This window comes from Caretta caretta, chromosome 5, assembly GCF_965140235.1.
Source record: "Caretta caretta isolate rCarCar2 chromosome 5, rCarCar1.hap1, whole genome shotgun sequence".
Taxonomy (NCBI): Eukaryota; Metazoa; Chordata; order Testudines; family Cheloniidae; genus Caretta; species Caretta caretta.
The window spans coordinates 44,925,440-44,938,383 of NC_134210.1; the positions used below are offsets into that span (position 1 = coordinate 44,925,440).

Here is a 12,944-nt window from a genome sequence, read left to right on the forward strand (position 1 = left end):
CAGTGCAGCCTGGATTTCACTCTATATCTAGAGAAGCCACCCTATTTTCCATTCATTTTACAGATTACTGGAAAACCTTCTCACTGCTAATGCACCCTCTTTCTAATTCTCCACCTGCTCTTAAGTTTTCATACTTACCTGTGCCTTTTTAGCTAGGGTGCGAATTTCCACAGACTCTGAGCTGTGGTATAGACCTGAAAAAGCTTTAGGTAGACCTTGAATGGCATCCACCTGCACGCAGTCCAGATATAACTCTGCTGTGATGGATCCCCGCTGCAGACCACTCAGCCTCAAAAGGACTGTATGGCGCTTCCCATCAGCCAGCTGGGTGTTGCTGAACATCACAGAGTTTAACTTCCCATCATTCTTCACATAACGCAGGATGACTAGTAGAAAATACACAACATGACTATAGGATGGTAACACAAAACGTGAGGCGTGTCCTAATAATCTCAGTGGCTGGCGACTGGAAGATCACTGTGGATACTTCTCACTGCTCTGGTTCAGTTAATCATTTCAGTTTTGACAAATGTATCCCATATGCAAATATAATCAGGGAAAATAAATTTGACATAGAATTTCAGGAAGTGCAGATGGAAGAAAACTCATAGGTACAGTATTGTTGCCTACAGATCATTCTCCAGTGCTTTGTTCAGGCTCATTTTAAATGACTCAAATGATGGAGCAAATGTCATCATAAGAGGGCATAATCTAATAAAATACACATTAACAGTGGTACAGCATTTAACTGGCAATCTGCAATTAATAGTATGGCAGAATTCTATTCGACATCCTAAAAGTTATTCTGGAGCAGAAATGCATAGATAGAGTGTAAGTTTCAGTAATAACATCTCTGCAAAAGATGCTAACACTTGTGTAGTCAAATACACTGCTAATTTTTACTTGATTCTATTTCTTGATCTGTCTTTCACCATGATGAACAGAAAATGAATACAAAAAGTAACACAGAAGAGAACCCAAACAGAGTACTAAAATCTCTCTTCTTTTAATGCTTCCTGATGAAGAGTTGTCAAGCACCTGGCTTACCTGATGAACTCACCTGGCCCCTAGGATAGACTGCACTTCACACAAAGACACTCTTGTTATTAACTAAATTACTATATTGAAAAAAAATTTAAAAAATGAGTAAAGTTGGAAAAGAAAAATATATCCCCTAAGGAAACTGAATCTGCAAGCGAGAATGAAACACCTCCTCGATGCCACTCAGCACTTATCCCCATGGTTACCTGCGAAACCTTCCTCTGTCCACAATCTCTTATGGGGGGCAACCTAGCTAAGCATATGTGGAGATCCATAATAGCAGCAGGGAGAACACATCTACAGCTCATACAGTTACTTTCCAAGATCCCATTGACTTAGCTTAAGTAACGTTTTCGGAATCTGGCCCTTTTTTTGTGGTATCACTCGCTCTTGCTAAGAAATCCAGATACCTGCAAACTTGGACTCCTCGGCATCTCAAGGGGATGGTAACTGTCTCAAATTTTGTTTAAAATCAAGGCTAAATACATATATAAACAATGTACTTCCTTCCTCTTTTGGAATCTTATAAAAGTGTTTGGAGGATTTTTTTTTTTTTTTTAATTGCAGCTCCTTTTTAATGGGGTAAAAGCTGCTGGAACATCCTTCCTAGCTAGTGTCCAGACTCCACATTTTACTGCTCTTGGGAATGAGAAATCTATAAGTTACCCAATGAGTCTGTGTGTGTGAGGCAGAAGGTCTGTAGGTAGGAAATGCAGGGAAAACTACAAAAATGCTCCCTGAATGTAAAGCTACTTGGTACATATTATGTATGATATATTTATGGTTACAACCCTCTAGAATTGAAGAAACAGGAGACTGGTGTTTAAACTCTTTGGATACTTGTAGGCAGTTACGATGACCCCTCTAGTTGTCATTTATTCTAAGGTTTGGGATTTCCACTATTCTTTTTATACTATTAATGACTCTGTGCTTCCTATGTGTTCTGAACTTCGGCAGAATTTTCTTTGGACACTACATTGATGCATTGATATAATTTCTTTTGGTAATTTCTTTAATATAAAAAACCACCTTTTGCTCTGTTTTACTAGTATAAATCCACAGTAATTCCAATGAATCTGATTAAGTCACTTCTGATTTATACCAGTGTGTGGCCCCTTCTATCTTTAGTTTATATATCCTTTCTGGAAATCTCAGCAGTTAGAATCAATGACTCAATTATTTTAACCATTGTTTAGGTACAAAAACAACCAGACATGAGATTTCCTTAGAATTACATGGGGTATGCATCTGATGAAGTGAGCTGTAGCTCACGAAAGCTCATGCTCAAATAAATTGGTTAGTCTCTAAGGTGCCACAAGTACTCCTTTTCTTTATGGGGTCATCAGTAACTTGACAAAAAGCGAGTCTGCTTGCTGGCAAACGCTGAGTTTCACTTGCCAACTCTATGTTGCAGGCATTTACTTATGTGACTTCTACGTGCATGGGGGTATATTAAAGCAGGATCCTTGGAACTGGGCCCTGCAGTCAGAATGACCGAACACAGCAGTGAGTCAGTCAGAGTGAGAAACCAGAGGACAGTGGTGGAGCACACAACTGATTGCTGGCCACCTGCCAGGATAGCTTTAGGACAGCTGAACTGTCTGGCTTGAGAGGAAGATCCAAGGACTCGTTATTGGGCCAAAGCCAAAGGTCTGTCGAGGGGGCTGGAACAGTCTGTTGAAGATGAGGGCAAATTTTTGATGGACCACAGTCCCAGTTACACTTAAACCACCTGTGATCCTGCAAGTACCCTCCCACCGCCAGAACACTTCACACAGCCAACCTGCAGCTAGTGAAGAGTTCAGTTACTTGCCTTGTCTAAAAAACATATTCACTGTCATTCTGGCGCCTGAAAGCCAATAAAATGGTTTGAGCTTAGAGCATTTTCAGTGAAACTACAGATGCAGCATAGTAATAGATTGTGGCTCACAGAGCTGTTAAGCTATATCAGTTGTATTTATTTAGATTTTAAAAGAAACATTGCTGTAAAAGAGGTAATTCTATTATGTGAGAACAGTTTTTCTCCAAGTGCCCTTATTAGACAGTGAGCATGAGAAGTCTGTAGGACTATTTTAGCTTTTGTCTATGAAAAATGCACCAGTTTAACTAGATCAAACTAAAAAAAAAATTGACCTACTTAAATAGGTGCAAACCCCTAATGTAGATACACTTAAAATGGTTCACCTCTTGCTTCTATCAAAATATCTTGCATCAGTAAGACTGACTTACAGTAATTTGATAGAAGCAAGATTTAAACCAGTTACTGTACAATGACATTAGAAGTCTACAGCAGTTTAACTAGATTGAATTAGTTAAACCAGTGCACATTTCTGGTATAAATAAGACTTTAGTGTAGACTTAGCAAATCCAGGTTGCGGGGAAGCCATGTCCAATTATTCTGCTGTAAACCCTCACATGGACATTAATGTATTTAATGTATTTACGGTAGAATCCACAAAAACAAAACCAGAATGTGTGCAAAACATCTGGACCCCAGTTTTCAAACAGCACACAGTCACACATAACTAACTCCTGCTTCAGGTTGTTTAGATCAACACTTGGTGCATCAGTGGAAATATTATGCCCCTATATTCTGAAGTACAAATGTTTAGATTTCACATCTTGTTTAAGAGTAGCAGCCGTGTTAGTCTGTATACGCAAAAAGAAAAGGAGTACTTGTGGCACCTAAGAGACTAACAAATTTATTTGAGCATAAGGTTTCGTGAGCTACAGCTCACTTCATCTTGTTTAGGTGTCCATTTGCCATCTGGGCCCACAATGTGCATAACAAAAAAGTCTTGAAATAATACTATATTTACACTCAAAAGGATGTCAAATCATCCCCAGATTCCATGCAGTCATCTAACTAAGATGAGCTGTAGTGAAAAGCCCCACTCTAATGAGCATTCTAACCTACTGTCCACACCTATTGTACTGCACAGTGGATATTTTCAAAGCATTTGACAAATGTTAACTAATTATACATGTGCATATCGTAGGCAAACCACACAAAAATAATGAGGGGAATAGATCTCAATGGAAAGCCCTACTGAGGAAGCTCTGTCTCTTTAACTAATCTTAAATCTGAATGTATCATATAATGGTGCTAGAGTGGCAGCCTTGTAGACTGAAGTTCTCTACGTATTCAAGAGTCCAAAAGGAAATGAGTAGTGACAGTGTAAGCTTCTCCACACTGCCCATCAATATCCCTCAATCCTGACACAGAGGGATCATCTGTAAAGACGAGAAGGTAACTCACTCTTCGTGTTCCCTGTGTGCAATAGAAACATATTAAGAACCGCCAGGGAACAATTTAAACATTGTCTATAAAGCTCAAAAAGTCTGTTTCATAATTCATACCAAGAAAGATCTGAAGGCATGCAAAAGTTCTTGCAAATTAGACAGAAGTGTGACTTATTTTTTTCAACAAAAAGTATGTGTGTGTGCACGTGCGTGCGTGTATATACACTGTGCCTGATTGTGCAGTTCTTACTCATTGACTTCAGGAGCAGTTTTCTGGAGCTACAGGACCAGACCTTTGGTTTTAAGGGTTTTCTCTGTATGCACCTCTGTATTTTCTAATTAAAGTTGTTTTTTTAAGTGAGTGGGAGAATTTTCCTACATCTAGCTTAGAAATATATTTGTTGAGAAATTTTAACTTTGCTCAAGTCTGGACGGTGCCTCTTAATTAACTGATTCCAATAAACGGAGAACAAACATTCTCCATCGCCTGAAAGATTCTATAAGTGCTAGGAATGTTTGTCTTGCACAGTCAAATCTAAACTTCAGGTCCACAGCACAAGTACCCTTCTTTCATATGCATGAGGCAGCATGTGCGTGCGTCTGTCACATTCCCTAGTAATAAGAAGCAGTTATTGTCCCAGGGGAAAAAGAAAGAAAAATAATTTTACATGTTTCTTTAGGAGCCATGCAGCACTTGCGTGTAGCAAGCTGGCTGGTAGAAAGTAGAGACCCCAGCTGATTTTCTCAGCATTCTGCGCCTAGTCGGCATCAGGGTAGTATCAGTGCTGTGCACGGAAGCATAAAAAGGGAGGCGAGAATGTTGCTAACATTTTATATCTTCCTGAGCAGTAGAATGAGCAGGTGATGAGGAGTGAAATAAACAACAAAAGAGTAGCTGCAAATAACATTGTTTGTAAAGACCACTGCAGACATGTCAATAATTGTAGATCCATAAAATAAGGGGGTTGGAGTCAAATGACTTACCTTTATTCAATCGCCCCACCACTGTAAATTCAAAATACTTGCTGTTGTCATCTGAAGAATACAAGCCAAATACGGTGGCTGTACTCTTTGTCTGCAATTTGAATGTTGAGAGCACATATACTTCATTCAATGTAGGATCAGCAAGCACTTGCTGTAGAAAGTTTACCAGCCTCTGGCTGGGAGATGAAAGAAGATCAAAAACTGTAAAATAAAATGATTTGGGACGTTGGTAGGTAAACTGCATATCAAATTATAGTACAATAATGACCCAGGAGAACTTCATCTAATATCCCACAATGACTTCTCTTTGGGGGATAGAAACTATTCTTTGTTGTCATGGGGATATTTTAGCAATTAATCCAAATTCTCTCTGAACGGCAGCTAGAATATATGAAGCAATCTTTCACTCACGACATCAGACTTTTTATAGCCTTTGTTGTCACTTATTTTGTTTTAGCATCAATTGTTAGCAAGCATTATTTATTACTGCTCAAATACTAGCATCCTTTACTCTATTTTTCAATTCAAATTATTAAAATCTTTTAATGCAGGTTTCTAAAATTCATCTTTTAAATAGAAGTCTCTTAACCCACTGTTTTTATAAATTCAGACACTGTCATTCATGCTTCAATCAAGTCCAAGATCTAAAGTCAAAATATGCATGTAAAAGATTTTCAGTGCACTGTACTGTATGGTACAAATATTTTGGTTTCAGTTAATATAGTCTACATAGGCAGATATCTAATATGATATAAATGACTGCTTTCTTTGCTGACTTTCCAGAAAGCTAAAAGAAGACATTTTATGTAAATAAGACCCACATTCTCTTCATAGTATACCAAATCAAGGCACATCTGAAGGTATAGATTAAGAAACTAAAAGGAGTGACATAATGAAATCTACTTGAATTCTCTTTAACTTTTAAAGAATGCATATAGACCTTTTTCTGATAGTCTGACATAGTTAGAAGCATAGAATCTCTCTCACTTTTTCCTTTTTAACCCATATATCAAATCGTGCTTTTCTCAATATTTCCAAATCTTTGAATACATTTTTCTAGGACAGAATTGGAACAAAGGCACACTTTTCTGTTGATGAAATAGTGTTCTTTCACTATGCTGGTTAATTATTACTGCTTTTTGAGTAATAAATAGAGATGGGAAGGAAAAAGTTAATTAAATGCCTCCAAACCAAATCAACAATGCTACTAGAAATCTTGCACATCTCAGATATAAACCAAATATTATTAAAATTGCATATTTCCTATCTCCTTCCTATAAGAACTAATTACAAAGGAACCACTTGAGTAAACTTGTGGTAATTCTGTTTATTTAGTCACAATGCTGTACATATGGTATGCCCTTTTAATAGCTTTATCATGTTTGGGCTATATTACCCCACCCTCACTAACATGAAGACAAAAACTGGTGGAACTCAATGGTGGTGGAAGATGGGGTACACAGAAAAAAGGTAACAGCAGCTCTGTGGTATGCTCTGCCTCAGTTTTCCAAGGTTATAATATATAGTTTGGGCTGAAATGGTCAGGGTCAGGTAGGCCTGCTCTGCCTGGCCTCATCTCCTATAACTCTGTCCCTCAGCTACAACAATTTTGACTCAGTTCACAATATTTTTTCAAAGTGACCGCTCTGTATAATGAATTTGACCCATTCCACTGAATGCACTTTTCCCTACACCCGGGGCAGCAGTTGTCTCCAGGGCAGCCAACAGAAGGGACCACATGGGAACACAGCTTCCTCCAGGATCACATGAAAACACCTCAGCTATAAGGAGGCACTGGGATTCCATGGTGCTCCCAAGTTCTATGCTCCCAAATTCTATGCAAGTCTCAGGATACCAGTTGGGTTAGAGGGCAGAATCGCTCCCCATTGCATTTGGATGCAAAGGGAATTCCCCCACAGAATGAGGAAAGAAGGAGGGGTTCTCCCCTTATAGGCGGCCTTAATTTCTTATAAACCAATTGAAAGTTGCACCAATATTCTACAATTTAATGGCCTGATTCTTATGCACCTCAGTCTCCCACTGATTTTACTTGGTGTTGTGGTACACTACAAAAGAAGGACCAGGACCTAAATGTACCCAAGATTTATTGTCGAATACCAGAGAAATGAATGTCTGAGAGCCACCTAGCCAAATACCATCGACAGCATTTAATTTATATCCATAAACAATTTCATTCTATACACAGAGCAACCAAGAAGGATTGAGCCCTCACTTCTACTGAGATCAGTGATATGGTGGAGGAGGGATTGACACCTCTTCACATTTGGCCCATAGAAAGCAGTCTCATAGCCCCAATCAAAGACAGAAGGACAACTCACTACTTCATACAGCAAACCCGTGCAGGTAATAACCACCCAAAATATGCAGCTAAATCTTCTAAGTTATAACATTGGCATAAAATAGAAATCTTCTAGGCGTGTTAAATGCTAAACCAGTTATTGAAAAGGGCATATATTAGTAAATAGCTTTGTGTCAAGAGCATATTTTATATTAGCTAATTTCTTATGAGATTAATTAAGCTTGAATTTATTCAGACATTTAAAACTAAATCTGACTTAAATGCTGATAAATTAATATATTACATTAGGATATTTATGAAGTATTTAGAGATTCTGTACATGTTTGATCACTTCAGGCCTGCTCCTGAAGTCTTTACTCAGGCAAAATGCCCTTTAATAAGCATTTTTATGTTTAAAAGATATATTTGAATTGTTTGGGTTCTAATAAAGCACAACTTCTTAGCATCAATGGGATTCTTTTAGAAATAGGCGCCAAATCCAAGTATCTGGGATGAATTAAGATGAACATCCATTGACTTCAATGCAGATGTATCACTGTGATCAAATCCATCCCTGGTGTGAGGCACTCATTTGCTAGCAACAGTTATTAGCTAGGACAAGCGTCTACCCTCCTACAGGTATGTCTACACACTTAGCAGTGTTCTCTGGACAAAGCCAGCTTTGGGGCCCCAGCAAGGCCATGATCTGGTTGGAAGGAACAAAAAGAAATGTAAAAGAGAATCACACTTTCATTTTAAGAAAAGTAATCTTCTAGCCTGTTTCCTTGGAACGGCAGACTTGAAAACAAACTTACATGAGCAAATTGCTAGAACTGAAAGGAACACGCAGCAGATCTCATTCATGCAGCCAGGTATGCCCACAAACACCTACACTCTTTTGTTCTTTCATTCTTTTTTTAAATGAGTCAGTTAAGTTTGCAGCATATCCCAAGAATCATCTTACCAACTCTTTCCAAATTCCTTAGGATGGACCTGTACAGTGCAGCGTGATAACATTGGAGGGGGATCAATTACATTTGAAGAGAGTGACAAAATATTGTTTTGGAGGCCAGCACAAAAATGTTAAGACTAATTGTGCATCTGCGATTTCTAGAAGAGAGGTTGTGAAGTTCTTAGCGGAGAAAGGAGCTTGGGAGAATGAAGGCAATGAGGGAAGCTATTGAGGGTATCAGGGAGGAGACCAGCAAAAAAAGGGCTCCCGTCCAAGGCAGTAGACCAGCAAAGTATCTGCCATCTCTGACAGAAGCATGGAGCCCACAAAGCTCTGCACTGTTCTCATGAATGCTGCAAATACAGGACACATGTTTCTCCCGTATTTGCAGACTCGCAGGAAGTACTGCAACAACAGGAGACATGAGGATTTCTTCAAGGATAGTTTGCTACGGAACATAGTGAAAAACAGTTCAAGGCTGTTGGTGGTGTTCACAGAGCAGCTGAAGACAATGAAGTACCACTTCTGGGCCCAAGAAAAGAGCACCTACTGATGAGATTGCATCATAATGCAGGTTAGGAACAACAAGAACTTCCAGGTGTGAGAGCATCCACATTCCTGGATCTGTGTGCCAAGCTCGCCCAGTCCTCCAGTGGGGATGCACCAGAATGAAAGCTGCATTGACAGTGGAGAAATGAGTGGCAATCATACTCTGGAAGCAACACCCGATTGCTACCAGTCAGTAGGAAATCATTTTGGAGTTGGAAAATGCACAGTGGGAGCATGCAAATTTGTAGGTTCATTAAATGTCTCTTGCTATGCAGGACAGTGACTCTCAGCAACGTGCAGGACATAGTGGATGGATTTGCAGCAGATTAGGGTGTCAGACAACATGCATATCCCTATTTTGACACTAGCCCACCTTGCCATAGTACATCAACAGAAAGGAGTACTCTTCTATGGTTATGAAAGAATTGATGGATCACTGGGGATACTTCACTGATATCAGTGTGGGCTGGTGATGGATTTCGCTCACATCTTTAAGAACATGGGACATTCTTTCCCAACCAGCAAATTACTACTGGTGAAATTGAAATGCCAGCAGTGACTCTAGGGAACCAGCCTACCCTTTGCTCATGAAGCTGTGCACTGGCTACCTCAACAGCACCAAGAAAAGAGACAACTACTGGCTCAGCAGGTGCAGAATGACTGTTGAATGTGCTTTTGGTAGATTGAAGGGGCACTGATGGCATTTACTCACTAGATTGGATCACAGTAAGATCACAGAGGTCTGCAGGGTGCTAGTGGGGTCTCCACCAAGTATGGCATGTCTGTGGAGCAGCACCAGATCTATTGTTGGCTTCCCTGACCTTGTGTTATCCCTGGCAAAGTCCCTTCACTTTCACACAGCACTACTGCTGATCCCTGTGTACCCCTTTGCCTGCATCGCTGGTGCAATCTGCTTGTAGATATCCATGTTTCTATGGCAAGTCCATCGCTGTGCTCGTACAGCCTCTTCTCCGCACAGGCCCAGGAGATCCAATACCAGGCAGGAGTGCATTTAGTGCTTGGAGCTGTCATGGTTGACTAAGTGGTTGCACATAACAAGGGTGAGCTGCTAGGTGTGCTTGCCAAGGTGAGCAATCAGGAAAAGGCAATTCAAAAACACGAGGAGTTATAAAAAGGAGGATGTCTTCCAGAGTCTGTGACCTCTGGGCAGAGGAGTTTAAAATTATGACCCCAGCAGTCACAGTCACAGAGAATGGGGAATTGTGGGACAGGTGCTGGAGGACTGTTAGGGTCAACACAGGTCATGCAGCGTCTACACTCGCATTGTGTCAACCTTAGTAGTGACTGTTCAGGGAGGTGGGTTTACTGCATTGCTGGAACGGGGTGCTTACATTGGCCAGAGACAAATGTAAGCGTGGAAACATGAACAAACAGATGGACCCCAAGTGACTTATATAGACCTAATTTTATAGAGCAGACCAGTCCTAAGATACAAAGAAGGTAAGTGACTTCCACAAGTTAACACAAGGAGTTGGGAACAAAATCCAACTAGGAGTTTTAACTCCTAGTTCCCTGCTGCAGTCACCAAACCTCGCTCCACTTCTCACCAACATCTTATAATACACAAAGGCAGCATCTCTCATAATGTGGTACACACAATATCAACATTTGGTATATATACAGGTCTTGGGGGAGAACTTGAAATCATTGTTCTTCTGGCTCTGAGGTAAGAGCTCTACCAACTGAACCACACTGGACCAGTAAGGAAACATCATATATATAACATGAAATCATCATAAAACAGTCATGTAGTGCAGTCTAAGACACCCCCTGCACAGATTCTAATATTAGCTGTAGAAGAGAATCCCTAGGAAATAGAAGAGGCAATGTATACTTACTCTAAATGTATACTTGGATATTGAAAGCCTATTTAATACAAAATGCTACTTGAGCCTTTGGAACCTGGCAAAGGTTTGTCTACAAAACAGACTTAAAAAAAATAAGTAAAAATAAGTCAATAAAAGTTAAAGATTCAGATTTTCAAAGCAGTCCAAGGGAAGGTGTGTGTCTGTGTTTTTTGAAAATCTCATCCATAATTTCCAGAGAGTGCCATCTTTTTGCCTCAAAAGCAAAGGTGCTGTAATTGTAAGCGGTCATAGAGAGTACAGTACTTTACAAAGTTTAAAAACAGCCTATTTCCAAACTTATGGAAAAATTTCCCCTAAAGCAATCACATCTCCCAGTTCCAAGGTTACAGTGTTCAAATGAAAATGTGCAAACAGGTGGTTAAATACAAGTAGAGGTTACCGGGAAATTAAACAACACCGCATCCAGACATTACAAGTACTTTATTAGTAATACAAAGTCAAATGAGTAGTTTCTGAAATTCTCTAAGGAAGAATTTAACTTTCACTAACTTAAGATTTTTTTTCTGCTCCCCCCACCCCACCACCCTGTTGTCAACTCAAGTTGGCACCAACTCTTAACATAATAAAGGCACTTTTGTTTTAGTGAGCCTTCAATAAATTAAGATGTTTGTGCCTGACAAATTCATTCCTTTTGGGGTACTTTAGAGTAAATCACCCTAAAACTAAGCACAAGTAGAAAGAACTGCGCCTATGTCTAATCCTTAGTAACATTGTCCTCACTTAGGTACGGTTCGTGTGTACGGAGACAGAGAGAAGAATAGAGACCAGAGGAGAGGAGACTAAAAAATAGGAGATAATAAGAATAACCCTACAGAATGTCACTAAGAGGTGAGACATGTCACAGATACCTGTGAAACTTAATCACACGGCTTCCTCACATCTGGGTATCCAGTTAAACAACACGATCCCAGACCAATACTGAAATAGATGTAGAGACATCTCATTGCCCATTTAAAGAAAAAGGAAAGTGTTTAAAAGTTTGAGACCCTGGTGCTTCCCTAGTCAGTTAATCCGCTTTAATTCCAATGTCTCTGAATGAAACATTGTTCTGCTGTGCCCCTTTCACGGGTTAAATAATGACCTCAAGGAGATTTATTTGCATTCAAACTAGCCATCTTTGCCAGGGGGGATCCTCGGTTTCTATCACTGCCGTATGTTTCCAGTCAAGACACCTGCTGTCTAGCATGACAATGCACCTCAGCAGAATAAATACTCAGCGACCACTGGCGAGTCAGCTGGGAAAGTGCCCCACCTATTCCTATCCCAGCCCCTTCGCGCGTCCGGCGGCCGAAGGGTAGCTGCCCCTTACCTTGCGGGGCAGGCTGGGCGCCAGAGCCCGGGCTAAACTGCAGGAGAACTTGCAAGAGCAGGACGGTGACATGCCGCTTGCTCATCATGTTCAGTGCAGTGGTGAGAGAGAGTAGCCCAGACCCCTTCCCCGGCTCAGCTCCGCTTCTCGGCTCCTGCCGCGCCTTGGGGGAAGAGGAGAAGGATGCGGGGAGCTGTCCCCTATGCAGAGAGGGGCATGGAGCGCGGCTCGGGGCTGGCGGCTCTTGCTCCGAGGCTCTGCAGGGACAATCGCTCACTCAAGCTCGGCAGCCCAGACAGGGGCTGTTTAACCCGGGGACCTGCTCCCCGTGCGGGGAAGGAGGGCGGAACTTCGGGAGGCTGCCAGTCCATTGGCCGCAGGGTCCTTTCCCCTAGACCAGGCAGAGGAAGGAGGAGGGCGAGAGGCAGGGGGTGAAGCCGCTGGCTTGTGCGGGACAAGCCGCCTTAGAGGCAGACAGACACAAAGAGTTGCCCCGAGAAACACAGAGGCAGGCGCAGGGAGATCGGCTCAGGGAGTAGGGGGTCTCCCCAGCACTAAAGGGCAAAAGGAGTTTGGGGGGAGGTTCACTTTCCCTACTCTCTTGTATTTCGAAAAAGAGAGGCCACAACTTTGGTTGTTCTCATTTAAAATAAGAAATTAGAATCTGTACACTAGCAA

General features: G+C 41.0%; 1 protein-coding gene across 1 annotated transcript in view; it reads right to left on the reverse strand.

The window, feature by feature from the left end:
- THBS4 (thrombospondin 4) overlaps positions 1–12,551 on the reverse strand; it is a 56,657-nt gene extending 44,106 nt beyond the window's left edge. The window contains exons 1-3 of the mRNA XM_048849652.2: positions 12,267–12,551; positions 5,269–5,469; positions 139–386 (exon numbers count right to left, since the gene is read on the reverse strand). Of these exons, the coding sequence (XP_048705609.2) occupies positions 139–386; positions 5,269–5,469; positions 12,267–12,354 (537 nt within the window). The 5' untranslated portion in view covers positions 12,355–12,551. The remainder of the gene's footprint in view (positions 1–138; positions 387–5,268; positions 5,470–12,266) is intronic.
- Positions 12,552–12,944: the final 393 nt, after the last annotated feature.